At 38.6% G+C, this 26,899-nt stretch overlaps 2 protein-coding genes across 2 annotated transcripts; one reads left to right on the top strand and one right to left on the bottom strand.

Annotated features, from left to right (window-relative positions):
• Positions 1–802: 802 nt before the first annotated feature.
• slu7 (SLU7 homolog, splicing factor) lies at positions 803–10,904 on the bottom strand. Its single transcript, XM_036568732.1, has 15 exons — positions 10,791–10,904; positions 9,587–9,762; positions 8,461–8,614; positions 8,294–8,374; positions 7,723–7,887; positions 7,537–7,605; positions 7,047–7,178; positions 6,421–6,518; positions 6,233–6,300; positions 4,858–4,997; positions 4,590–4,751; positions 3,615–3,719; positions 3,399–3,470; positions 3,130–3,240; positions 803–1,710 (listed from the first exon to the last, which is right to left on the bottom strand). The coding sequence occupies exons 2-15, from the start codon at positions 9,739–9,741 to the stop codon at positions 1,531–1,533; spliced, it is 1,692 nt and encodes a 563-aa protein (XP_036424625.1). The 5' UTR covers positions 9,742–9,762; positions 10,791–10,904; the 3' UTR covers positions 803–1,530.
• A 5,100-nt stretch (positions 10,905–16,004) lies between these two features.
• Positions 16,005–23,804, top strand: si:ch73-43g23.1. Its single transcript, XM_036567964.1, has 2 exons — positions 16,005–16,133; positions 16,627–23,804. Exon 2 carries the CDS (start codon positions 16,733–16,735, stop codon positions 23,717–23,719), a length of 6,987 nt encoding a protein of 2,328 aa, XP_036423857.1. The 5' UTR covers positions 16,005–16,133; positions 16,627–16,732; the 3' UTR covers positions 23,720–23,804.
• The last annotated feature ends 3,095 nt before the right edge of the window (positions 23,805–26,899 follow it).

The raw sequence follows: 26,899 nt of genomic DNA, 5'->3' as shown, positions 1-26,899 counted from the left end.
GTTCAGCCAGACATGTCAAAGATGGTACTGTTTTCCAGGTGTTTTTCATTTCACAATCTGTTGCTCATCAAATCAAAAAGGTCAGTGTGTATGGATTTTGGCATCTCATTTTGAGATCCCACATCTGTTATAAGCAGCAGCCATTCAACTTGCCCAGCATTTGTGTTCTGGCTTGGTGCTCACAGATCATAGTGCTTGGACCCCATTAATTGCCACTTATCATTTGCATTATAATTTGTAGATGGTTCTATATATCTCACAGTGGTTGATGACACCCCAAGCCTTTTGGAAGAACGTTCTGTGGACTGAGTCCAAAGTGGAACATTTTTTATCCTCCAATAAATTAAATGATCTTTTGACAATGTTGTGTGTGTCGCTTCATGTTCTCATGTTCTTTACATCTTATATTTCATTTTGTACAAGGATCTGAAAAAAACATTTAAGGAGATAAATAGCCAAAATTGAGGAAATCGGAAGGGGGCAAATACTTTTTCACAGTACTGTACATATAACATGTAACATGACATACCATGACTGGCAACATATCACTGCCGTCAGAAGAAAACCTAGTATCTCCATTTTATTATTTGTAGACATAATTTGTAGATGGTTGTGTAGATCTCACAGTGGTTACAGTCCACAGAAAACGCGACCTACGTCAATTTCAAATGCAAACTAAATGAAAGCTGATTGTATTGGTTGCTAAAATGAAAATTTACATTTTATCCCTTTTTGTGTCAACTGTTTAAAAGCTTATAAAGAAACAAACCTGACTGCGTGAAAACGAAACCAACTACGCTGCTCATGATTCATGGTTTAATTTCATGTTTCTGTAACATTATCTTGATTCAGCCAAATGACATACTATATCTGTAGATTATCTGAATAATAACCGTGAAATGCTGCTGTGCTGTCTTTGAGAAAAAGGAGGAATTCTCTCTTAGAAGCTCTGTTTTTTGCATGAGACATGATACAGAACACAGCTCACTTACATATATCAGTATTAAAAGCACAGTAACAAAAAGAGCCTGTTTAATTCCAAGGGACAAAGAGAGGTTGAAAAAAATGGTCATGTGAAAAAATACTACCATTTTTGGTTTATAAACCCACAACAAACTTTATGAGTGATCCTCAGGAGAGAAAATAAAATAATAAAATGTAAGATATTGGTCCCTTAAAACGAGCTAGCAGGGCAAATCCTTATTCACTGTAACCCTAACAGCACTAAAGAACAAAAAGCACAATGCCTGGTTAAAATCTATATATTATTACAAAAAAAAGAAATGAGCTATGTATCAAGAACCAATGTCACATTTTGCCATGCACGCTGTATTTACAGGTTTTAATTACTGAGGATTCATAATCATGTACTGCCAAACCAGAACAAACAAGACTATGGTCAGCAAATGGTTGATGAAGTCCAGTTCTTTGCCCTTACAAAAAAGTAGGTGGATCAGCAAGATGACTTATTTAACGTGCTGTTGGAGCCAATAGGGCAAAGGACAAAAAAACAGAAAGAGTCGTTCTCCATCACTGGTTGAGGAAGGAGGCCATGGGGTCATCAGGCCGGCTGCGTTTCATACGGAAGGCCTCCATCTCCTCCTCTGTGGGCTCGCGCACCTCCTTCAGGCTGTTGTAGGGCCTCTTTCTCTCATCCATCTGCATTATCTCTGCCACCTGCTTCAAGCGCTGGTCCTCTGCAGTCAACGCCTGCCATAAAAAAAAAATTTAAAAAAAAAGACACATTTGAGCTTTTAGAATTTACCAAAAGAAAGATACAGAACACAGTTGGCATTAAAGGGGGATTTTACTGATTTGTCAAAATGTCTCAGTAATAAAATTGCCAAGGACAAAGTCTTTCAGTATAGTTTGATGTGAAATGCCCCACTCTAGAATCAGAACTGTTCACAGTGGTGGTGATATGAACCAGACATCCACTATTTTACTATCATCAGCATTACATTTAAAAAGTGAGGCTCACTGGTGGTTTTGGATAGTAAATAAAATGGCTATATTTGTGTTGCAGACATGGTGACTCCTGGTTCCTATCACCACCACTGTTGACTCTAGAATGGACTATTTCACATCAAACCACTCTGAAAGACTCTGTTTAAATCTCAACCACTGAATTATATAGATATATTTTTAAACATCTGTGAAATTCCCCTTTAACATGCATCCTGGGTGAACTGATCAAACTAGACACCACCAAGTGTGAGGGACACTGATCAGAACAGCTTCAAATGACTGCCTTAATGAGCTGCGACATCACAGCAGAGACGAAAGCAGTTGCGTAGCTTAAATTTTAGTCTTTTCTACCATTTGTTTATAAGCTAGCAAGCCATGTGATCTAAAGGTTTGTAACAGTCCTTACATTTACGCAGGGATTTGCGGTACATTTCTGTTTGAGAACTAATGCAGCGAGAGGCTGACATGGTAAATGTACACTGAACCCTTCCTCCCATCACAAACTCTGATCACAAGTGGTCAGTACAGATGCATTAGAGATGCATGGAAATGCCAGGTGTAAATGGCTTTATGTCTTGCTGTCCTCTTATGATCAGACGTTAATACCAAGTGTGAACAGGGCCACAGACGTACGGTGCTGTGTATTTGGCCCCTCCTGATTTCTTCCATTTTTACAGATTTGTCACACTTAGTTCTAAACCACTGCTAACGAAGAGAAACGTAAATGCTCGTCTCACATTTGCCCAAAAAACATTGACGACCCCCCCCCCAAGCCTTTTGGAAGAATGTTCTGTGGACTGACGAGTCAAAAGTGGAACTTTTAGGGAGACCCCGTTACATCTGGCGCAAAGCTAACACAGCATTTCTCAGCAAGAAGCAAACATTCTTCCTTCAATAAATTAAATGATCATTTCAAATTGTTTTGTGTGTCTCTTCATGCTCTCATGCTTTACATCTTATACTGCATTTTGTTCAGGGATCTGAAAAAAACACATTTAAGATAATAAATAGTTAAAAATAGAGGAAATCAGAAGGGGGCAAATACTTTTTCGCAGCACTGTACATATAACGTAACAGAACATAACGCAACTGGAAACACGGTCAAGAAAATGGAAAACACAGTAACACAAAATCTAAAGGTAAAACGGTTTGGAAAAGCACCCTTTTCAGCTTCTCCTTCTTCTTAGCTTCATCTTCCTCGTCGCTGCTGTCCACATCCTTCTTCTTGTGTTTCTTGCTCTTCTTCTTTTCCTTCATCTTTTCTTGGTGCATCTGTGGTGAAACACCATGTACATCATACTGACAGTTAGCAGGTCTCAATGAAAGTTATCCAACAGGATCAGAGAGAGCAGAGTTGATTTTATTCACACAACCGAAAGAAGGAAAAAGAAAGAGCAGATAAAGAGATGAGATTCAGCTTGACTGTTTACCTCTAGAAGCGTCTTTGGAGCCTCCTCTTCTGCGTCGTCTAAGCCCTCCTCAAATGGAACACATGTGGAGCTCTGAAAAAGTGATCACTGTTATGTTCTTCTGTCTGGTTTTATCAGTGCAAACTGATTTGACAAAACTATCATCACTAAATCATTTTCTTAAATAAATTTCAGGTTGCATTCAATCAATCAATGTGCCACAAGGTGCAAACTCACCACTGTTTTCTTGCCAGCCTCTCCAGTGCAGTAACTCTGTTTGACCAGTGAGTGGCAGCATTTGTATCCCCAATTGCCGTCTTTCCAGTAAGAACCCCAGATGCACTGAAAAACAAGATTTATGAAGAATTTCCTTATTTGTATGTTGTTGCTGTCATAAGGGAATTTCCATCATGGTAACTTCACAGGAGGAAAAAAAAGTAACATTCATAACAATTAGGTTATTCTTATGAACATGACAAATACTAGGACTTGAAAAATTACATTTACACGACAAACTTTTACACAAACAACGAAGCCTGGTTGAATAATGAAAAATAAACGTAAATTATTTCGATTTTTAGTAACGTTTTCCAATTTAAGTGGCCAAATTCCTATTGCTGCAACATAGTAAACACTGAAAATAAATCTCTAAATGCTTCCCCCCAACTTTTTTTAAACTGTCAGTCTACACATTTAATCGTACTAATATTTTATTAATGTTTAAGTTATTACAATATATATCATATACAATATATTATAAATACATACAAATATATACATACAAAACATATTTTCTCCCATTACTGCAACACTTTGACAGCCACAGGACTTCTCTTTGTACTTGTGCCATGTAATATTTTGTTATTTATATTATTTTATTGTTTATGAAGAAAAAGTTAAGAGATTTGACAGTTAAAAGTTAAAACTAATTTAAACTAATCTAATTTAAAAAGGCAACAAAAAAAGAAACAAACAAAAAATATCTATATTGTTATTAGCAATGAGAAATGCTGTAACCTAAGCTGTACCCCAACTGTGCACATACTAAACTGCCTGAATATTTTTTACCTGCATGATGATGGACACTCAAATATTTATAAACACGGTTTTGTGAGAATGACCCATCTGGTCACCTAATGCACAGAACATTTTAAGGGGAGCTGGGATTTTCATGTGGCATAAATAATTTTTACAATACCGACAGGCACTTACAGTGTGGTTATTAATAAGAACGTCCTCCTCATATTTTGAGCGGGCCACTGCTTTCTCCTGACCCTTAATGACGGCTCCATGCCGAGAGTACTCCATGTAGTCCTCCGTCTGAGCCAACAGCAGCTCCCGTGGAGGAGCGTCCAGGTGCTCCTGACCTCCATACTACAGGCAGAAGAGAGAGCAGAGGAGTCACACTTGTGGCCCAAGAGGCGCCAGAATAATAACGCTCTATGAGGAAAAAGGAAGAGTGGGCCGCTCTTGGCTGTACCTTCTCCAGGATGCTCTCCTTCTGTTGCTCTTTGAAGTCTTCCTTCTTGACCTTGAAGGACTGATGCAGCAACTCCAGTTTGGTGGGATCAGCCTGCAGGTGCACGTCTGACCCCCTTTCGTACGCCTCCCAGGCAAAGACTGCAGCGAAACGCAAAGCAAGAGAGTGGATTTACATGACGTGTGCATAGAAGTAAGACCACAAGGGGGAGACAATGATGAAAATGGACATACAGTCACATTATTAGTCAAAAGCTTGGACGCACCTGATTAAATTTGTTTCATAATCTCCTGACTAAATTACATGTTTTGTTGATTTTCTAAGAGAAAAGTTAAACATCCTCTATGGAGAACACACTTCTGCACATTTTAATGCACAATTACTGTTTGCTGAATTGGTGAATTTAACATAATGAAAAAAATAAATAAAAATAAAATGTGGCCTGCGTAAAAGTTATGACAATTTTTCTATCTTATGTTTTGTTTTTTCCAGTACGTTGAACGAGCAAAAGGATGTGTTAACGTATTTCTTAAAATAAACAAAACATGCAACTTGACCAGAGGTACTCAAATTTCTGCATAAGACCATATAATAATAATAATAATAATAATAATAATAACAATAACAATACCAACAACATACAACAACCACACTTTGAGGATGTGAAGCCTCAAGGCAGTGCAATACATGGCCTTTTTACTATTATTGGAAAATAAGGAAAACTCTTATACATGTTTACTATTGTGCAAAAGTTTGGAATCACTTTTTATATTAATAACATTTAATAATTATTAACGTTATTTTATATATAACAACAATTTATGTAACACATGTTTAAAGACTCAACTAAAAACAAAGAGGTACTTTTTTGATTTGAGCATTTTGGCAGCAGCAAGAATATTATTATTATTCTTCAAGGATAAATAACATTTTAACTGTCAATTTATAGGAATCATTTGTCAAGTTATCTGCCTTGAGATGTGACTGATATGTAATATACAAGGTAGTAGGAATATTAACTGTACTATAACTTGATGCTGTTCATTCAAAGTCTTCTATAGCTCTGTTAAACATTGTGAACACATCTAAAATTTCCTCATTTCTTATTTATATTTTTGTAAAAATATTTGTAATTATACAGACTGATGTTGCACAGAACTCTATATTAGAATAAGTTTATATTCTCCATATCATTGTTTTTGTCCATACTGGTTTAATGTTACAGAAAACTCCAATCTGTCCAAACTTTTAAACAGTAGTACAGGTGTGTCCAAACTTTTAACTGGCAAGATCAGTGAAAGCCATAAGACAGATATTTCCTTGTTTGCGCCACTTCAAAAAGGCCAACAACAATAAAAGTAAAATGGCTGCTTACGCTGGGTCTGTGCCATGGAAATTGTGTCTCCAGTGTAGCGGGCAAAGTTGTCTCCAGCATAACCCACCCTGCGAAACCAACACAAGCACACTTAAGAACAAACTCATTCATTTTCAGATATTAAAGGAAAAGTTTTAAACAAAGCACTTTCTTTGCAAGCAGACAGTAAAATGTAGACACAAACGTACTCCTCTGGATTCTTGCCGGTGTTGGAATATGGGTTTTCCCTCATGGCTCGGGTCTTTGGGTCGTAGTAAGCTGAGTTTGGGTCCAGGTTTCTCAGGTACTGTAACATATTGACAGCATTAGTTTGGAAAACCCTGATAAAACACTCTCTGAATGCTGACCTTTATATTAAAGGGGCTGCCAGCTTGTGCTGTTAATCTGTTCATGCTTTTAGCAGCAGAGTCCTGCATGAATTTAATACTGACTGTAACATAAACAACAATATTGGTCATTTTGATTGAAAGATTTTAGCACTTTATTTTTCCTGTGGATCTGATTTGGAACTATATGGAAAGAGGCTGATGTAAATTTTTCATTTGTATCAATCAGAATTACAGCAGATATTTTACATTTTAGGGTTTACTTTCTTCAAATGTGACTTCAGTTAATGATCAGCACATATTTTTAGTATTTGCTATCAGGCTGACTGCCCCTTTAATGCAACAGTTCCTTTACCTTTAGCCATAATATTTCAGAAAAGTCATGTGACATTTAGCTCAGTGTTGATATATTGTGTGAAGCTGTTATGAAGTTGCAAGTGTCTGTCAGCTGCTTCTAAAGAGAAACGTTCTATAAAGCAGCCACTTACCTTAGCAATGTCCTCCCTGATCCTCAGATTCCTTACAGTGATGCGTCTCTTAGAGTCAAAGTTCTGCCCAGGCATGTCGATATCATCCGCATATTTATCCTCGTCCTCATCCTCGCTGTTGTGCTCTCTCTCCTGGAGAAAGAAAAGCAAACGAAGAGGACAGAAATTACTCTGAATACGTTATTACAACTTGTTATTTAATCAAATGTACTATGTTTTCATCTTGTTTTTGGTCCCAAAATTGTGAATATACCATCAGTTTACATTACATCGTGTCCAGTTTATGACAACTCAATCGACATTATTCCATTATTACGGAATAACAGTTATTAATATGACACATGACTTCAATTACTTGATTGGTAGTATACAAAACATCTTATAGTGCAGCTCTTAATCAAATATACCATCTTCTGTATTTATTCTTTTACAAGGTCTTTTATATTAACCTGTCTAAAATAATTTAAGTAGACCTTCACAGAGTACTTACTGTTTGATCCATCAGTTTTCCTGTGGCCAACTCCTCCTGTAGCTTCTGGGCTTTCAAAGTGCGCTTAGCCTGTGAAAAAGAAAAAGCAGAAATGAGAAAAACATCACCACCTCAACTGGAGCCAAAATGGCCAGCTGCACCTTTGGGTACAGTTTAGTAAAGTCATAACACAGCCAAAGGACTTGCCAGGTCAACTTTTGCGTACTCCTCCACAATGCGCATATGTTCGTCTGGGTCATAGCCGTTCCAGCGGTCTCTCTTCCCATCATAGTCCATTAAGAGCTGGATTTGTTGGTGCTCATCTGGAGCAATTCCAGTACCGGAGAACTTGGCCCCAACCTTTCTGGGCCGCTGTGAGGAAAAACAGCATTGTCTTGGCTTTAATTCATTGCCCTGAACACCTAAGGCTAACGACAAGTATGTACATGACATTCTGAAAGCTCCTTTTGCTTTTTCAAAACAGGCATTAACACTTTCTTACTAGGAGCAGAAGGATGTTTTCACTGCTTGAATGGGAAATTTTCTCTGTTTTGTATGTTTGTTCTGTTTGCTGAGTGTAAACCGTTCAAACATGGCCAAAATTATATAGTGCATAGTGGCTGCACATAGCTTTGGCACAAAAAATATTTCTATATATTTCTCTTTTGCCTTATTTAAGGTCTCTAACAATAGCATTATTTGAGTCATCACAGCAACAAATGAATAAACAATACAGGTGTTACGATTATGATGATAATGTTATCATCTATTCCTTTACCTCCAGACAGTCCTTCTTCTTGTGTGTCATGGCTCCACAATTCTCACATGCCCCTTTTCTGTATTTTGTAGCGACAGATTTCTACAGAAAAAGGGTGCAAACCATTAGTATTCATCCCCCTACCAAGACTGAATTACAATGGAACCGAATCATAAAAAGCTGCTTACATCCTGCACTCCTCTCTTATACCAGTCTCCGATAGCTGAGAACTCTGTCTGTTTCTCTGTCTGAGGCCTCTGGTGCTTGAGTGTAGGTCTCTTTGAGGGGTCAATGTACCATGGGACGGACGCAATATACTGAGGAATGTGAGGGTTGATGTCCCTAAAAACAAAATAAGTAAACAACAAAATAAGAGCATGAAAAGGATTGTTTTCTTGGCAGTAAATCACTTTAAAATGTATATTGTACCACAGCTTTGTCTGAAATTGCATAACAAACTAGTGCTCAAGAGAGATTAGTGTGTCCAAAACTGTAGCATTCAAGACAAAAACAAAAAGTAGCCATACAACATCAGGATAAAGTTCACACACAAATACGGGACACTATTAATTCCCACTGTTCCAGCAGTTCATACAGGTGTAGCCAACTTTGAGAAGACAGCAGACCTTCTTAATAACAACACATATGTGATACTGCTTGTTGTAAACTTATCAATATTCTAAAGGGACACTTTGGTACATCTGCTACATCTGTTCTAAACATGCCTTCTTGCCTCCTACAGTGGGGCTACAATAAGTTTCGACAATAAGATTTTCCAGTTTAAAGTCTAAAACCCCTTCTAATGATGTATCGTCAAGGTTTAAGAACATTTGCTGTGGGGTGAAAACAGCTACTTAAACAGCTTTTTTCAAATGACTGTATGTTGTATTTGTGCAATGCATGCTGGATATTGTAGTGAGAGAACTGAGAGTGACAAAAACAGGAGAAGGATGCAAAAGTGTGTACAGCCATAGTGCAAACTGCCTAGTGAAGGGGAATACCGCATTTATATAATATCATTTTGTTAAGGTCACTGGGAACAAAGCCAGTTTTTTAAAGGAATACTATCCAGAGCTATGAATATATTATTTTTTGTTTAACATTTACACACTGCAGCGCAGTTAATCCATTTACACAGCACTAATTATGCTCTCTGCAATCATACATGCGGTTGGTCAGTATTCTATTAGTACTGACGATGCACACGATATGCTCAGAGCATACTGTGATGTAATTCAGCACAGCAGTGATAAAATAGCATCATCCTGCCCAACGACTCATTAAGTATCAAGTGTACTCTGTTCATCTACTTACTTTCCTTCTTCGTCCACCTCTGCAGGAGCATTGCCCAGTTTGCGCTGCTCCTCCAGCTCCTTCTTCTTCCTCCAGTCCTCTCTGGTCATTTTCTTGGGCTCCTCCAGGTCCACTATCCCCTCCTGACCCAGCTGCTTCTCCTCTTCTTTCGACATTGTTTTTCAGGACACAGGTCTCTACACAGAAGAGATTTCAACGATGAACCCAGAGGCACCAAAAGACAAACACACAGCTGGGTGAGGGGAAAAGTCTAACATAAGAGGGCAAAATGGCAAAAATATAAAATTGCACAATTGCACAATATTTCATTATATTTATTTATTCAGACATCTGATCAGCTGGACCTGAGAAAGAAGAACCAGTAGCGCTGCATTTAAAAAAAAAATCTATGAAAAACTGTGAATACAATGATTTTTTTATTCAATATTTGGCATCGTGTGTTGCACTAAATCTAGTTAAATCTAGTATAAACAACTCTTTATAGTCCGACATGCAGTTGTTCAGTGTTGTACAGGCACTGACAATATCGACGATATGCTCAGAAAGGCATACCGTATTGTATTGTGACAAAATTGATCACGATAATGATATATCCTGTCATATTGCCCAACTCTATAAAATAACATACTAAGTATAAGGTATAAAACGATGCTCTCATAAAGGATTTTCTGAGATTTCGGTCAGTATAAGCCCAAAATTGAGGTTGCTAATGTGTAGTAAGACCCTTCAAGGTATTTCTAAGAGTACTGTCATGTTTCAGTAGCGCTAAATGTTGATATTAAGTTATACAAAGCATTTCAAACACTGGAGAAATATTCCTAATTTCGTAATAAGTTCCCTCAGTCAGCGATAACGGTAATTATGTTTAGTGTAGGAAATTAAATGTAGCCTGTGACGTTAACGCGAACGAAAACGTAGCGCAGCACAACTCTTACATTTATGTCGACGGATGGCTCTTATTACTGATTCTAGACTGAATATTTCAGTAAAAAGTTCTTGATAACAGCTGATTAGCTTCCTATTCGCCAGCTTCTTGTTCAAACGTTCCCGTTCCACCTTAAACAGCGCAACAGTGCCTCACTATTTAAGGTGGAACGGGCAAAAAAGAAGCCAAAAAAAAAACAAATCCGTCTTTTCTCAAATTTCCTCCGATATGAAAGAACAAGAGTCGCATCCTTGAGCTGACAACACCCAGTAAATTTACCTGGTAACTCGACGACCGTCTGGAACTGCGAAGAAACGTAAAATTAATCCACGAAATCCTGAGTTCCCACTAGTAGTAAACTTCCGGTTAGACCAAAAACGAGTCTAAATAAAAGTCACCAAGCATCCGTTCAATCTGTTAAATAAAAATGATACAGAATCTGAACTGGAAACTCGTGGTTGTTGAATTTACTACTAATAAGTAAGTAACTAAGTCATAACGTGTGCATTAATTTAATTTATTTATATTATATTTTAAATATATTGATATTTCACAGTGGGCTGTTATAATTTTATTTAACATTTTCTACGTTTTAAATTCCCTCATTTTTTCTTTGTAACAAAACGCTGGAAAAAACTTTTAATTTGAAATTTATTGTCAATTATTGCCCAGTGCCATCACTAATGATCTGAAATATGTTAGATGAGAGTTTCTTTCTAGTTTCTTTCTATTAGGTAACAGTATTGGTAATTTCATATTTGTTCATTTATGTCATAGAGATTTCATATGTAAATAGATGCTAAAAATGCTAAAAAAATAAACAGAAAATAAAGAAAAATAGAAGCTAAAAAAACGATATTTCAATTTTCATGATTTTCATGAAGAGGACATATCTTCATTAGACAATCTGCATTTTTTTTAATGTAGACAAATTGAGAAGACTGACAAAGAAGGATGTATCAGGAAAGATTATAATCCAAATGGATTAAAAGTAGACTTAAACAAGTTTAACTTCTACACCAGTTACAAATTAAAGCTGAATAGACACAGTCAGAGGGAACATATGTCAGTAGTCTGCTTTGTTTAAATATAAAACAAAAAAGGTGTTAGTTTCTTTAAAATTATTATTTTTAACTTCCATTCTTTTCTCATCTTATCTGACTGTTACAGATAACATTCAATTAAGCCATAGTATTTCTCTTACTTTGTTGTTTATGTGTAAAAACAGGCAAATGTGGTACAATTTTAGTATAATCTGCTAAAATCATGAGCTGTGACATTTTTAAATACAGAGGAGATGAAACACTTTAAATACAAAATATTAAAATGAAATCACTGTAAAATAAAACAAAAGAAAAAGTAAAAGATCAGAGCCTTATTTATTTACAAACACACAATTATACTTCAGTTATATCTAACATCCTCCAACATGTGTCAGGCTCGAGTCCTTTTGGGCCAAAACACTGCAGACTTCAGCACTGCCTCAGTAAACACACCTGATTCAGCTCATCAGCTAATTAGCAAGACTTAATGAACTAAATTCAGAGTGTTAGATGAGGGTAAATGCTAATAAATCTCTCCAGCACTTTGGCTCAGAAGGTCCTCAGTTTGACATGCCTGCCTTAAAAGAAGATCATCACATATAGTTACTTCTTTTTTCAATTAAATAGCAAGCTACACAAATTACTACATTTGCAGTAATACAAAATGGTATCACTTTCTATGAATGTCACATTTGTAAGCATCTATAAACACATTTATAACATGTTATAAGGCATTCAAATGGCATTATAAACATGATTATAAACATTTATAAAAATGAATTACACTTTATAGCCATGTTTATTATGCATAATGAATTGTTAATATAATGCATTATAAGTAGTGTTCTGCGATGGACTGGCGACCTGTCCAGGGTGTATCCTGCCTTCCGCCCAATGACAGCTGGGATAGGCTCCAGCACCCCACCGCGACCCAGAAGGATAAGCGGTTTAGATGATGGATGGATGGATGGATAAGTAGTGTTGATAACATGTTATACTGTCAGTGCCAAAGAAGTCAGTTCCAGCTTGGAGAGCGTAAAGTAAAGACAAATACCAAGCTAACGGTGGTGTACATTACCTTTCCCACATTGGGTAAAACACTGATGGCAGCACTAGTTTAAACTCTGACATTTGAAGCCTGTAATGTGCTTTACTGTGTATGTTTTAGTGTTTCAGTAAATCCTTCAGTAAATACTTCAATTGTAGCCTCACTCTTAACACTGGAGGAGGTTTTAGTGCAGTACACTTCACTTTACTTAAAGCGGACAAAAACGACTTATGAGCTCTTATAATTTGTTATGATCAGTACTTATAATGTATTATGTTAACTATTCATAATGCATAATAAGCATGGCTATAACGTGTAATGCATTTTTATAAATATTTATAGCCATGTTTATAATGCCTTATGAATGCATTATAACATGTTATGAATGTGTTTATAGATGCTTACAAAGGTGACATTCATAGAAAGTGTTACCTACAAAATTTCTATAACATTAATCAATCCCTGAAATAACACTGATGGCATGTAACCTCTAAGAGAGTTGATTGTATTTTAGATAATCAACAACAATATTTGAATTGGTGGCTTCACCCCCAAAGACAGTAAAGCTGCAGCAGAGAGAAGCACTGGATCAGACACAGCAGTGCTCCTGGGGTTTTTAAACACTGTTTCACTCACTGTCCACTCTATTAGACACACCTTCGTTGTTGATCCACCTTGTAGATGTAAAGTCAGAGACGATAGCTCATCTGTTGCTGCACAGTTTGTGTTGGTCATCCTCTAGCCCTTCATCAGTGGTCACAGGACGCTGTTGGCTGGATATTTTTGGTTGGTGGACTATTCTCAGTCCAGCAGCACTGTTGTGACTGATCCACTCATACCAGTGTAACACACTCTAACACACCACCACCACGTCAGTGTCACTGCAGTGCTGAGAATGATCCACCACATGAATAATACTTGCTCTGTAGTGGTCCTGTGGGGTTCTGACATCTGAAGAACAAGGTGCAAGGGGGCTAACAAAGTATGCAGAGAAACAGATGAACTACAGTCTGTAATTGTAGAACTACAAAGTGTACCTATATAGTAAGTGGAGCTGATAAAATGAACAATGAGTGTAGAAACAAGGAGGTAGTTTTAATGGCATAGGTGAACTATGCTAGGCAGGCGAAGCATATATTAATGAAATAATGTAGGTCCCAGAATTGAGCCTTGTGGGACACCACAAGATGCTGCATTCAACTTAAGATGTGTAAGTACCCAGTGCAACATAATATTCAGGCTCTCTCAGGTAGAATCTAAACCAGTCTAGCACTGAGTCAGAGAAAGCACTATAGTTCTGCTTTTGGTCAAGTAGAACCTCGTGGCCAACTGTCTGAATGGCAGTGAGAACTGACAGATAAACAGGTGGGTGGATGCTTAAGTTTGTTGCTTCTTAGTATTTATTTTTATATATATACATCATATAAAATATTATAAAAGCTTTGCTTATTAAATGAAAGTAGAAAAGTAGAAAAAAAGAATAGGGTGCTCTGATGCGCTTAAAAAACAGGATATAAAAACACATTTGCCACAAATTTGAAATATAAATACTAGCTTAAATTTCTTGTTGCATACAATCATGAACAGTTGTCCACAGACACTGAATGACAAGCTTGAAATATGAATTGAATAGTCAAGAATGGCCACAAACAAGCAGTAACATGTACAGTATATGTACAGTAAATATTGACACGTGTCCAGAAATTTTATATGACTTTCCACAAACTACTTAGTATATTGAAGTAGACAAGTAGGATGATTTCTGGAAATTACATTCAATTCCAGCTGTACTTTACATTTTCAGTTTTGTTTTATTTCCTCTTTGTTGATTTGGCCACTGTACATTTGTGTACAAAATATTGAGTGGCAACCGAAGACTGTTTTATTTGTGAGATAGTTTTGACATCTGCATATCTGTCAAAAATAGAATATCTAAATACTGTATGTCAAAGGTTTCAGAATAGAGTTGACCTAGGCCTCATGTTTCTAGCTTGGGGATTTCCTGTGTCCATCTTCATACACTTTGCTTCACGTAGGCACCAAAATGCTATGATGATTTAGACATTGCATTTATTGTATTATTTTACTTTTACATTCTGTGTGAGGACGATCAGCTTTCAGTACTCACACTATTCTAAACTGCTCTGTACACAAGTAGAGTTATGTAAAATCACAACATCTCAGCCAAAGGCTTCCAGGACAAAGCACTTTAGAGCTGGCTGAAGCTCATCTCCTTACATGATTTAACAATCAAGGCAACAGTAAAGAGAACAAAACTGAGAGGTTTATTTGCATTGGATGACTTGACCGTCAGCTGACCAGGCTTATTTCTGGAAGCATTGTTAGACAACTAGCTATGGCTTTGGATTTGAGTCAGCAGCCTTGTTTGTACAGTAGAGAATTTGGCTGCATTTTAAAAGTGCTAAGCATTCCATTCCTGTAAGGTTGTAGCTTTTTTAAACAACATTATGCTAATTTTCCATAGACAGATGAGGAGCAAGAAGAAACAGGGACAAATGACAAATGATGAGTTTTGTTGATTTTCTAATTGAAAATAGGTTGAGAATAAGTTAACACCTCCTCTACAAGGAACATTTTTTGCAAATTTAAGTACACAGTTTGTTGTTATTTGCTGAGTTCGATATACAAGAAATAATGTAAGAAAACATAAAAGGTTATACCCAGGTTAAATGTTAAACCCAGTATGTTAAACCCAGCAAATACACAGTAATTATAATGTGCAGAAGTGTGTGTCTGTTATGTGTTCATTTATTCTCAGTCATAAATCAAAAAAATGTAGAACTTTTGCACATGTCTGCAAATAGCAGGTCCAGACTCCACCTAAACTGTATGCAGCTCTTTGATGCATCTAAACTGCATCCATCACCTTAAATCAAGTCTAGAAATCAAGTGAACTGTGAAACTCATAATATTTCCAATGCATAATTTCAAGATTTGTTTATTTTACAAAATACTTTCACGTGCAAAACCTGATGATTAGTACTAATCATCAATGTGGCAAAAGATTTTTGTTTGATGTCCTCTGTCTTTTAAAGTATAAGCAACTGATCTTTCCTACTAGCTTGCATCTAAAATTAGCAAGGCCCTGTGACTGTGTTAGTCCTGTGTGTCAGATTCCAGCAACATGCTGTATCTGGAGTGGAGCAGCACCTGCTGCTAGCTGTAACACTAGTGTTGAGCTTGGGCATAGGCAGTGAGATACAGCCAAACTCTATTAAAATAAATCAGGTCAGGTCCATTAAGTCCTTTTTCCGTGCATGCTTCAGATGAAGGGTGCTTCTGCCCCTTTTTCATCATATCCCTCTTTCTTTTTAGCAGTCCTGGTCCATAACTGAAATAGCCAGGCTGCATGGGAGCAGCTACTTTAGATAGTGATTCTGCTCTTGCTCTATGGTGTTAGCTGAAGGGGGCTGGACCTGCCTCAGTGCGGAGTGGCCTGACTGGAGGAAGGATCACTGCAGCACACAGGAACGCAAGACCCCCCTGTTGGAACCTCATCGTCAACTCGAGGTACAGTACATATCTGTCTGGTGTGCTATTCCATTCAAAATGGCCTTACGCAATATAGCAGTAAAAAGGCAAGAATATATTCAAGTTAATGTGGGTGGTAGTTCTCCATTTCTCATGTGTAGTTAATTTGACTTACCTTTAGTCATTAGCAGTGATGGCTATACAATCTAGTTCACTTGGGACCATGGAAAGTTTTGTACAGTTTTATGTCCATTGATAAAACAATCAAACAATAATTCATAAATTAATACAAGTATTTTATTTGTGGAAGTTTTTACTCATCTTCTGCATGTTAACTCAAAAGTGTTAGCACTAAATGCAAAAAATATTTGCTTATATATATATATATATATATATATATATGTATATATATATATATATATATATATGTGTATTTATATATATTTATATATATATATATATATATTAAAAGCATGATAATCATTTTGAATCATTTAGTATCATATATTTATTCATTATTATATCTCTTCAGGTCTGAAAACCTCTCTTATCTTTTGAATGGCCAAGACGGTGCATAAGAGCATTTCCAAAGAACAAGGCAGTCAAACACAAGCTAAGAAACGGAACTCTGCAAAGAAATGGAAAGCTGGGTTCTAGAGGGGGACAACTACTCATTCCTCCGCAGTGCTCCGCGCACCTTCAACCTTCGGCACAGAGACGGGCCCAATCGTGTGGAGATCTTTGACATCACAAGTATCGAGGGCTCTCGTGGTGCCATATCTGAAACGACTTGCCTTTGCGACATTTTTGGGGATGACTGCGAGTCTCCTTCTCTCTCCAGCAGCCCAGCCTCTACGTCATTTCTAAAAAGGGATGTGGATACACATTTTCCAGCAGACGATATCAATGATTCATCAGGATCCTATCATACTGCCCATAGCTCGGAGCAGCTGAGTGACGCAAGTGATACATTGGAGGACTCAAAAGACCTCCCTAAACAAACAAAGGACTTGCTTGCACCTGAGACTAGGGAATCAAGCTCACCACCGACAGATTTAAACTTGTCAAATGACAGAAGTGCAGTTGCTTCTGAAAATGGCTCATCTTCACCAACCAGATTAGATGATAGTGGCCTGTCACAGACAGAGAACCATCAAGAGTCTCATTTGTCTCAAGACAACATCCTAATCCATAAGGATTCGTCTGCCCAGCAACTAGTAATGTCCACGTCTGAATTCAGAGACACTGATATGCGAGTAACTGATCCATCACCAGAAAAAATCTCTTCTGACCTCTTTTCTGAAATGAGGGCTAACATAGAGCAGAATGACACTGCCTTATCTGAACAAAGGGACATTATCAACCCACCTAAACAGCAAGAAAGCCCATTTTTAGAAAACCAAGTTCACAAAGTTACATGTGAACCTTCAGAGAGATCATCACTAGAGATAACTACATCCAAAGTTTCTGCTGAGGAGAATAATGTGGCCAGTTACACTGGTGAGGAGGAGGCTAAGATCTCTTATCCTGATGTTAGACATGATCACAGTTCATCTACAGAAAACATTTCACATGTTCAAGAAACAGATCTGGACTTGTCACCTGGAATTATTGACCAGAGTTGTCCAGTAACTCCCAGTCCTTTAATAAGGCCTGTAACACCTGCCCGTGGAGATAATTCTTCTTTATATGCACACATGGACACAAATTTCCCATCTGAATCTGTTGTCACACCAGATACAGAAGCTTTAGCAGACTCTCCTGAAGCGATGAGGTTAGAGTCACCTCCTTTACCTGAAGATACAGCAGGGCTACCAGAAGAACCTTGTACAGTACCATCACCTACTCTTTCTGCTGAGGAAAACAGTGAAACAAATATTTCATTTGGGCCTCAGGATTCAGCTGTTTGTCATGAAACAAGAGAAGTAGTGGTCTCACCTGATCAAAGAAGATTTCTCTCGAATACGACATCACCTGAGGTTAGTGAGTGCTTCACATTCTCTGGTTCTTTAATGGCCACTCACTCCTCCGAGCCATCAATACTTATACACTCACCTGTGGGTTACACCATCAGCCCTTCTCCAGAATTTGAGAGAAAGGTCTTTTCATCTGAACCTGAAGATTTACCATCCACTCCTGAGATCCCTGACTTTACAGCAACACCATCAGATTTCAGAGGTTCTGTTTCCTCACCTGATTCAAAACTATGTCTCACACCTGAGTCAAGGAGCATTACCTCTACACCAGAAATCAGACAAAATTTTCTTACACCTGATTCTATGCCAACAGCTCCTTCCCCTGAAATGAGATCTGCTACCTGTTCTCCAGAAATTAGAACAATAACATGTAGCGTCCTGTCCCAAAGCTCAAAGTCACCTCAGATTCAGGGAATAACATACAGGATGGTTTCACCCCAGAACAAAGAATTAGAACAAAATCCTGATGAAGAGGGAATAAGATCTGCTGAAAGTTCTAATTCAACTACAGATCCCATAAATGAGATTAGAAACCTGGCCAGCTCACCCATGTCACAGTTTTCATCAACACCAAGAAGCATGTCTAGACCATCATCGATGACTTTAAGTATACCAAGAGATGCAACACCTTCTCCTGAAATTAGAGATCAAAGATCACCTGACAGATTTAGTGATTACATACCAGAACCTACAGTCCCAGAACCTTGCATCTCTCTGGGACAGGCAGACAATCATCATTCAACCAGTGAGGAAGTGGATCTTCCTTCATTTGTGTCAGTAGACAGAGATCAGACTGATGGCTACAAAGAGCCCCTTAGAAGCAGCAGCCCTGTTCTTGATGAATGCAAAGACATTGCTTCTGTAGCGCTCAGCCAAATTCCGATAGTAAAAGACATGGTATCTGAACATTCAGCTGCCAAATTATCTTTACAAATGGAAGAAAGTGGAAAAAAGATGAATGACAACATATCAGAGTTAATAACACATGAAAACCCAAATTCCCTAAATTTTCATGCACTGAATGTAAAGTCAACAACACCTACAGTACAGGAAAAAGATTTTTTGAAAGGTAATGGCAGCTGCAGTGGAACAGAAATGTTGGAGAGAGAATCAGCAGGTAGTGAAAAGCAACTTGGCCATACGCCTAGGGAAAGCCCCAGTGTTTTCCATAGTGACAATAACAGAAAGTATGACGGGCAACCATGCAGGAACAAGGGGTGGAGTGAAGAAAGGGTGATACAGGAGGGGGATACATCAGGAAAAGGGGAGGAGAATATAGCAGAGGGTAGTTACAGAGGGGAACAGGTTGAGCTGTCATTCAGGGACAGGAATAGAAAAGGGCCTGCAAGCCCCAGCACTGCTCCCTCAAGCGGAGACCCAAAGTCTGGAATTCCACCTCGCTGTTATTTTGAGTCTCCCCTGACAACTCGGCAGCAACAGAGTCTTCTCAGAGCACAGGGCACACAGAAAGAGAACAAGAGTGGCGCCAGGAGGGTCCAATCGGCTTTCCAGAGCAAACACAGTGGTGCTGGCCGTCTTCCTTCAGGATGTACCAGTGAAACCTCCAGTATGGGAAGTGAGTTTGATGAAGCTGACAATGAAGTAAAGTGGTTAACAGACGTAGCCTTTACAAGTCTATCCAGCCCTAAAGGGGATTACTTGGATGTCTACAGCTCAAGCCACAGGTCATCTACAAATGTTTCACAGCCATCTACCGTGGACAGTCCTGGTGCTGCAACATGGATGTCCTACGCAGATTTGCATGGCTCAACATTGCATGAAAATGATGAGCTCTTATGCCACACTTCCTCTTTTTTGCCACATGGTACCCTGGATCCATCAAAGCGTTTTGAGATGGGTAGTTTTGAATGTGTGGATGTAGCAGTGGAGAGCAAGGAGGAGTTCAGGAAGGGAAAGAGGACAGTACCAAAAAGGCAGATCCAACTTAAGAGACGCAACCCTGATGAATCAAAGTCTACCGAGAACGCAGAAAATGTTATGGAATCTTCATCTACAGAGAGATGCTCAAGGGACACTGTGCTTCATCAGCATAGCACCCCCCCAGCAGTGCAGGAGAATCTGTTTGGAGGTGAACCTGACATTCAGAGCAGTCAGAAGATGCTGCAGACGTCTGCATCCTTCGATGAAACCTCAACCAAGGCAAAGATGGCTTCCTGCATTATCAAGAGTGTCCTTTCAAAGAAAATGGAGACTGGTACCAAGGAATCTTCAAGAAGTGAATGTTCAAGTCCGTCTGAAGATAAAAAGAAACACCCTGAAACTCTTTCTGCAGGACCATCAAGCAATATAGAGAGGCACAGTTTAAGTTCTAGCCTGCCCTCTGAATGCAGCCTGTCTTCTGAAGATTTTGCTGGTAGAGAGGAGAGAAGCCCTTGTCTTCAGAAGAAACAGGGGCCTAAGGTTCCTCCTAAACCATTCTTCAAAGCCAACTTTCTGCCTACTTACAGTAACTCTGACATAGTTGCATTTCAGAGTGAACAGATACCCAGAATGGTTGATCCTTTTGAAAGCAAAACACCTAAGAAACTAATTATCAAGAACAATGAAATGGTAGAAGAAACAGCAGAAACAAATAACTTGGGAAGGAAGCACAACAGTGACTCAGCACATACTATTGCCAGGAACACAAGTGCTACTGTCACCCGAGCTGTAAGCGCAACTGGCAGAACAGCAAAAAGGGATTTGGAGGATCCTGCAGCACTGAAAACTCATAAACAAAAGAGTGGCAGGAGGATGTTCTTGTCAAAGACCCCTGAAATCACTCTTAAGCCATGCACCAATAAGGACAAAAAGAAGTCTTCTCTGAAGGTTTCTCTGTCTCCTGATCACTCAACTGAAGAATCTCAATTAGAGGAAACACTTGAAGGGCAAGGGAGATTTGAATCAGAGATAGATGCAGAAAATGAAGAAGATAATGAAACCAGCAAGCCAAAATCGGTTATACATAAAGTTAGGGATGTTCGGAAGCTGGTAAAGAACACCTACAACTTGTCCTTCAAAGCCTCAAATACCACACACTTTGCAGATGACCCAGTTACTCAAGAACAGAAAGAAACACAACCTCAAATTCCTCACACCCTGCAGATTGAATGCAAAGCTATCAGCTGGAAGGACAAGCAAGCATCTGGCAATAAAACGCCCAACTTACAAGAAGCACAATCCTCTGACAAACCGGAAACACATAAGGATTCAGAGATGTGCAGAAATAAGAATATTACAGAAACAACAGACAAGACAAAGATAATCTTGGAGACACAGAAAGAGATGAATATTCAAGTCTCTGACATGGAAGAATTTGCTGTATCTAATCAATGTAACACTTTATCAACATCTGAAAATTGTGAGCAGAGCACAAGTCTAGATGTTCCTCCTACACCTACAAGCAAGGAAGTATCAACATTAGTATTTATGCAGGATGCCACATCCAATGGTATGCAGAAGCCATCAAGCCCTGCTTCACCAGATGGGAAGACTATGAGCAGTAGCCACTCAGTGTCCATGCTACTGAAAGAAAAAGGAATGCAAGCTGACATTGGTGTTTGTGATGTCCTAAATGAAGGTACCAGTGCTACCCCAAAGCACATCAACAGACTAGAGGTCCCCTTGCAGACTTCTGTATCAGAAGGAGCCTCAAATGAATCACAGAAAGTGAAAGAATGTCTGCAGAAGTCATCCATCAACAGTACCCTACAGGCAAGTCAATGTGTCTCACCGCTTAGGAGCTCTCCAAAGCCTAAGGATCTGAGAATGAGTCCTGGTGAAATGCTGACAGACAATCAGATTCAAGCAGCTTCAAAGGAAGAAGAGAACACAACTCAGGGCACTTCCATGATAAAAAATTCAGCTCCTCTTGCAACATCAAACAAGGCAGAGGTGAGGTCATTTTCTAGCAATACAAAAGGTCACGTGACCACATCCAAAGAGATTGAGTTACCCATACAAGTGAGGTCAATATCCAGTGATAGACCAAAACCTTTCGTGCCACCAAAACCCAGCTATAAACAGCCATTAACAGAAATGAGGTCAATATCAAGTGACCTTCCTAAAACAGACATCGCACCAACATCATCTATTTTCAAACAGCAAACACATTTAAAGAGCGATGTTAAGAAAAATGAGACGTCAACAGCAACACCCAGGGAGCAATTAACTGAGGTAGTACCAAACAACAACAAAAAATTAGCCGTATCAGCAGTATCAAGCTACAAACCTCCATCTATGCCAATGACGACAGTGTCAGGTTCTGTGCAGAAATCAACAACAACCTCAGTTGCTACTGGTAGGCAAGAGGTATCTACAACTTCAGTGCAAAATCTCAACAACTGGCAGCAACTGAACATGACCCTCAGTCAAGAACAGGTGATTCCAGGCACTTCTTGTGCATCCAGTCATCCAGTCTTGCCAGTAGCATCACAAGGTCATACCTACAAACAGCCTTCAAAAACAGCATCCTTTAACAACCAGTTGCTTAAAGAGGACTTCCATTTCCATGCATCAGATGATCCTCCCAGCTACGATGAACGAGAAAGCTTTAGCCCTTTGCTGCTTTCTGATTTGCCCCCAAGAAAGCTGAACCGATACCATCCCACCAACAAACATTCTCCATGCTCCTGCACAACAGCTTCCCAGCCTCATCTTGGCCATCCCTACCATGGCTCACAAACCCGCACGCCACCAGCTCCACAGTCACCAGGGCAGGGGCTTTTATTTCCAGGCGCACCACCGCAGGCCCAGGTCCGTCCTCATCAATGCAGACAAGACAGCCAGCCCTTAAATTTCCCACCAGTCTCACCCAAGACCACATTACCTCAGGCTCCACCCATGATTCAACCCTTGCACCACTCCTATCCCTACCCTGCTCCAGTCGCACAGGCCTTTGGTGATGAACAACAAGCTTCTTCCACTCAGCAGATGGACAGACTTTCAGCTAATCGCCGATCACCACAAGCTGCAAGTGGTGCAGCTTATCGTGAGCATGGCCGTTCACCCAATATAGCTCTGGATCCCAGATCCCAGTTTTTCGGTTCGCATGATTTACCGCCAGCTTTTGGCCATGATTATGGAAGTGATGGTCCTGGGGCTGGTAGTGTCTTATACCCGGAAAATGCAAGTGGTCTTGGGTATGGGCAAGGCCCTCGTCGTATACTCCTCGACCCTGAAACTGGAAAGTACTTCTATATTGAAGTACCAGTGCAGCCACTGAGAAAAATGTTGTTTGATCCAGAATTGGGGCAGTATGTAGAAGTTCTCATACCGCAACAGGCTATGTCCCATTCTGGTATGTATCCCCCAACTGCTGCTCCATACCCCTCACTCCATGGTCCCGGGTTATATGCACCACAGTACCTCCCATATGCTGCGCCACCACATCCTCAATCTGCCCAGCAACCACGGCATCCAGAGACCTCTGTCTCCACTTCACTCCATCAAACCAGCATGGGATATGGAAGCTCAGCAAGCCAGACTCCGAAATCCGAAGCAAAAAGCCATCCATCGCTGGATCAGAGTTATTTAGAGAGCATGTATTACATTCCCACTGGGATGAATGCAAGCCCTAATTCTGCACCTTCAGACTGCTACCACAAACCATCACCAAATATGCCTGCCACTGGGGGCAGGAGAGCATGAAATAGTAATATATGTAACATATTTACTACTGCAGTCCCTGGTGGTAGAACAGCTTTCTGAGTAAAGTTGGATGACACACCTAAAACCCAGTGAGTTATGTTTTTACTTTGTTGTTTCTAGAATTTCACTCAGTTGACGGCAGATTCACTACGTTTCCACTTTAAATCTTCCTTAGATAGCACATCAAAAGCGGTTTAACTGTGAGGTACCATGATTTGAGATTAAGTGGGGCTACAGAACTAATACAATTTCCAGAGTTTCTAACTGAGGCCGTTCGTAGGCCCAAAGAGGTCATCAGTTTGAAAAGTAATAAATGCTAACCTCAATTACACTGCTTCTCATCATATTATTTTCCACCTATTATTTGAAATTTCTGCATAATTAAATCATTAACATGTAAACAAAGTCATTTAGAGTGGTGTGAAATGCTAGATCCACAATGTCAAATTCACAGCAGTGGTGATAGGAAACGTCTGAAGAAATAATACCCCTAAAAGCTTCCTCATAGAAAGTTATTAAATGAAATAGTTACACATACATTGCCTGGTGTCTGAGACATTGTTTTATGCTAGTTTTAAGAAAACATTTTGGCCTAAAATGCATTTTTTAAATGCATGCACAGCGGAGACGTACATGCAGGGCGCTGCAAGGTAAAAATAGGCCCCAGAAGCTTCAGAAAGCATATTTTTTCAGATTTACCACTATTTTACCATCAATAACATTACATATTAAAACACTACAAAAATTGTTGTTTAAATTTATGAATTGCTAAATTTCTGTACAATGAACCATCTTTGAATGACTTTGTTTACGTATCAATAATGAAACTATGCAGAAATTGTGAAAATTGGTGGAATTCCAATTTAACATAATGGCCAAAGGAGTTTTCAGTTTCATAAACATGCTTGTGGGCTTTATCAATGGTGTGTTGTCCACTGTTAGCATAGTTCACCATGGTCATTTTCCTTAAGGCACAACCTCAACTTCTTAAAAGGTTGGCCACTATGCATGTCCGTTGTATATTTACAGTTTTAGTGCACTGTTAGATAATACCATAAACATGTTATATTAGGCTTATACATTGAGCCTATAAGGCAATGTAGTGACTTGATCACGATAACTATCAGCACTTCTAATTCACACAACATGACAAGTAATGCTTTTCTGTAAAAATATGTTTTTGCTCCAATTCTAATTCAAGCATATCATAAATTTGGAGAGGCAATGTCTAAATTTACTGTTAAAAAATGACATAGAAGTAAAAGAATTAACAAAGCAGTTATGCTAGGATGGAAGAGAATGAAGTCCACCAGTCTTCAATGTTTCATCATTATAAAATTGCAGATATATTTTCTAATAATAAAAAACTTCCATGTGCTATTTTTTTTACACACAGTTATACCCAATTAAAGGTAATTGTTCACTACTACAATCAAAGCATTGAGTCTTTTATTTATTTTTTCTGATTGTGCTGTATTAGCAACTTGTTAGCAGTGTTCTTATTATGAGTTATTAGTTGAATCAGTACATTCATTCTTAAGTATTAACAAGTTTCAACACAGACACAGTGGTGACATAGAAATATAACTCAAAAGTCATCAATGTAAGTAATATTTAAATTGTGAACTGGTTGATACCTGCTCATGTGATTTAAGGATATTCAGCTTAGGCTCAGACTGCCACCTGGTGGAGACTGTCCTGTAACTGACAAAGCTTTATTACTGTGTGAAAGGTCACCAAAAGTTGCTGTGTCAATATCACTTTTCATTCTGAAATCACTGTCCAGATTTGAGGCTATAGGCCATCTGTTCAGTCTGTTCTTTAAAGGAAAACCTCCTACATGGTGCTTGTGTGCATTAACTGAAAGTGCACCAGAATAGCTTCTGCTGAATGAACTAATATAGGATTATTTTTCTCAATGGCAATGACCCATATTTAAAATTCACTTGGTTTCACAAAGTATGTTCTGTACAATACTGTACAAACATACCATACTGGACACACCTGATTGAGTAGATGTTGTTTAAAGACAAATTTCATAGATTTAAAAAAATGCATAATTCAATTAAGATTTAAATTAAATCATTCAGAGTGTTTTGACAAAAATTGTTAATTGTAGAGAAACGTACAGACCCTGACTTCTTTACAGTGGTGGTGATAGGAACCAGGGGTCAGAATGTCTACAACACAAATATAGCCATTTTATTAACTTTCCAAAACCACCAGTGAACCTACGTGTGTCTTGTGATTTTTGATATATGTAGAGTTGATAACTGTAAAACAGTGGAAAATATGAAAAAATAAGTTTCTTTGAGGACTGTTTGCCTTATATGTATCTCTCAGCCAGGATGGGTTTAAAAATATACATTTTAGGCCAAAATTTCGTCTCAAGACTATCATAAAACAATGTTTCAAGGATCATGCAGTGAAACCGACATGTGTAAAAGCTTTATGTCAGAGAGCTTTTAGAGAGTTTAATGGTTATGTCAACAAACGCTGCCTTCAAGTCCTCCATGGAAGTTTCTAGTTGTGACTTCAGTGGTCATAAGAATGAGTTCATTTGTGGTCAAAAATCAGACAGAAATAATGCTGTATTGTTTATGTTTCTCTGTCATCAAAGGGAGTATATTTATTTTGTTCTACTTTGACAAAAACAAAGAACAGAGGATGCTTATGAAATAAGAAATGTTATTATCCAGTTATAAGCATCATATAAAATGTGCTTATGTATGTATTTTTTCTACATATGGATGATTTCAGCCTGCAGTGTTTATGTGTAACTGCTGAATAGCTGAATACAACTAGTTTACAATACAACTATCATATCATGACTACCATTGCTTTTTTTTTGTTGTTGACGCCCCAAATCAGAAACTCAAGGCTAAGATTTGCACTAGTATATATGACATTGTGGTGGCATTCATGTGCATTCATGATGTGAAGGCAGCAAAAGTCATTCAGAGTGGTCAGAATTGTTCACAGTGGTGGTGATAGGAACCAGACGTCTGAAGAGTTTAATGCCTCTTAAAGCTACATCACAGGAAGTTATTACATGAAATAGTTATGAAAAGGCTGCCTGATTACCTAAGACTTTGATTTTTAGTATAAGCCTAAAATATATGTCATATCCATTCATGGTGGAGAGGTACATGCAGGGTGTTCTGAGGCAAAATAACCCCC

The sequence above is a fragment of the Colossoma macropomum genome, unplaced genomic scaffold, assembly GCF_904425465.1.
Source record: "Colossoma macropomum unplaced genomic scaffold, Colossoma_macropomum, whole genome shotgun sequence".
Taxonomy (NCBI): domain Eukaryota; kingdom Metazoa; phylum Chordata; class Actinopteri; order Characiformes; family Serrasalmidae; genus Colossoma; species Colossoma macropomum.
This window is presented reverse-complemented; position numbering and strand designations above follow the sequence as displayed.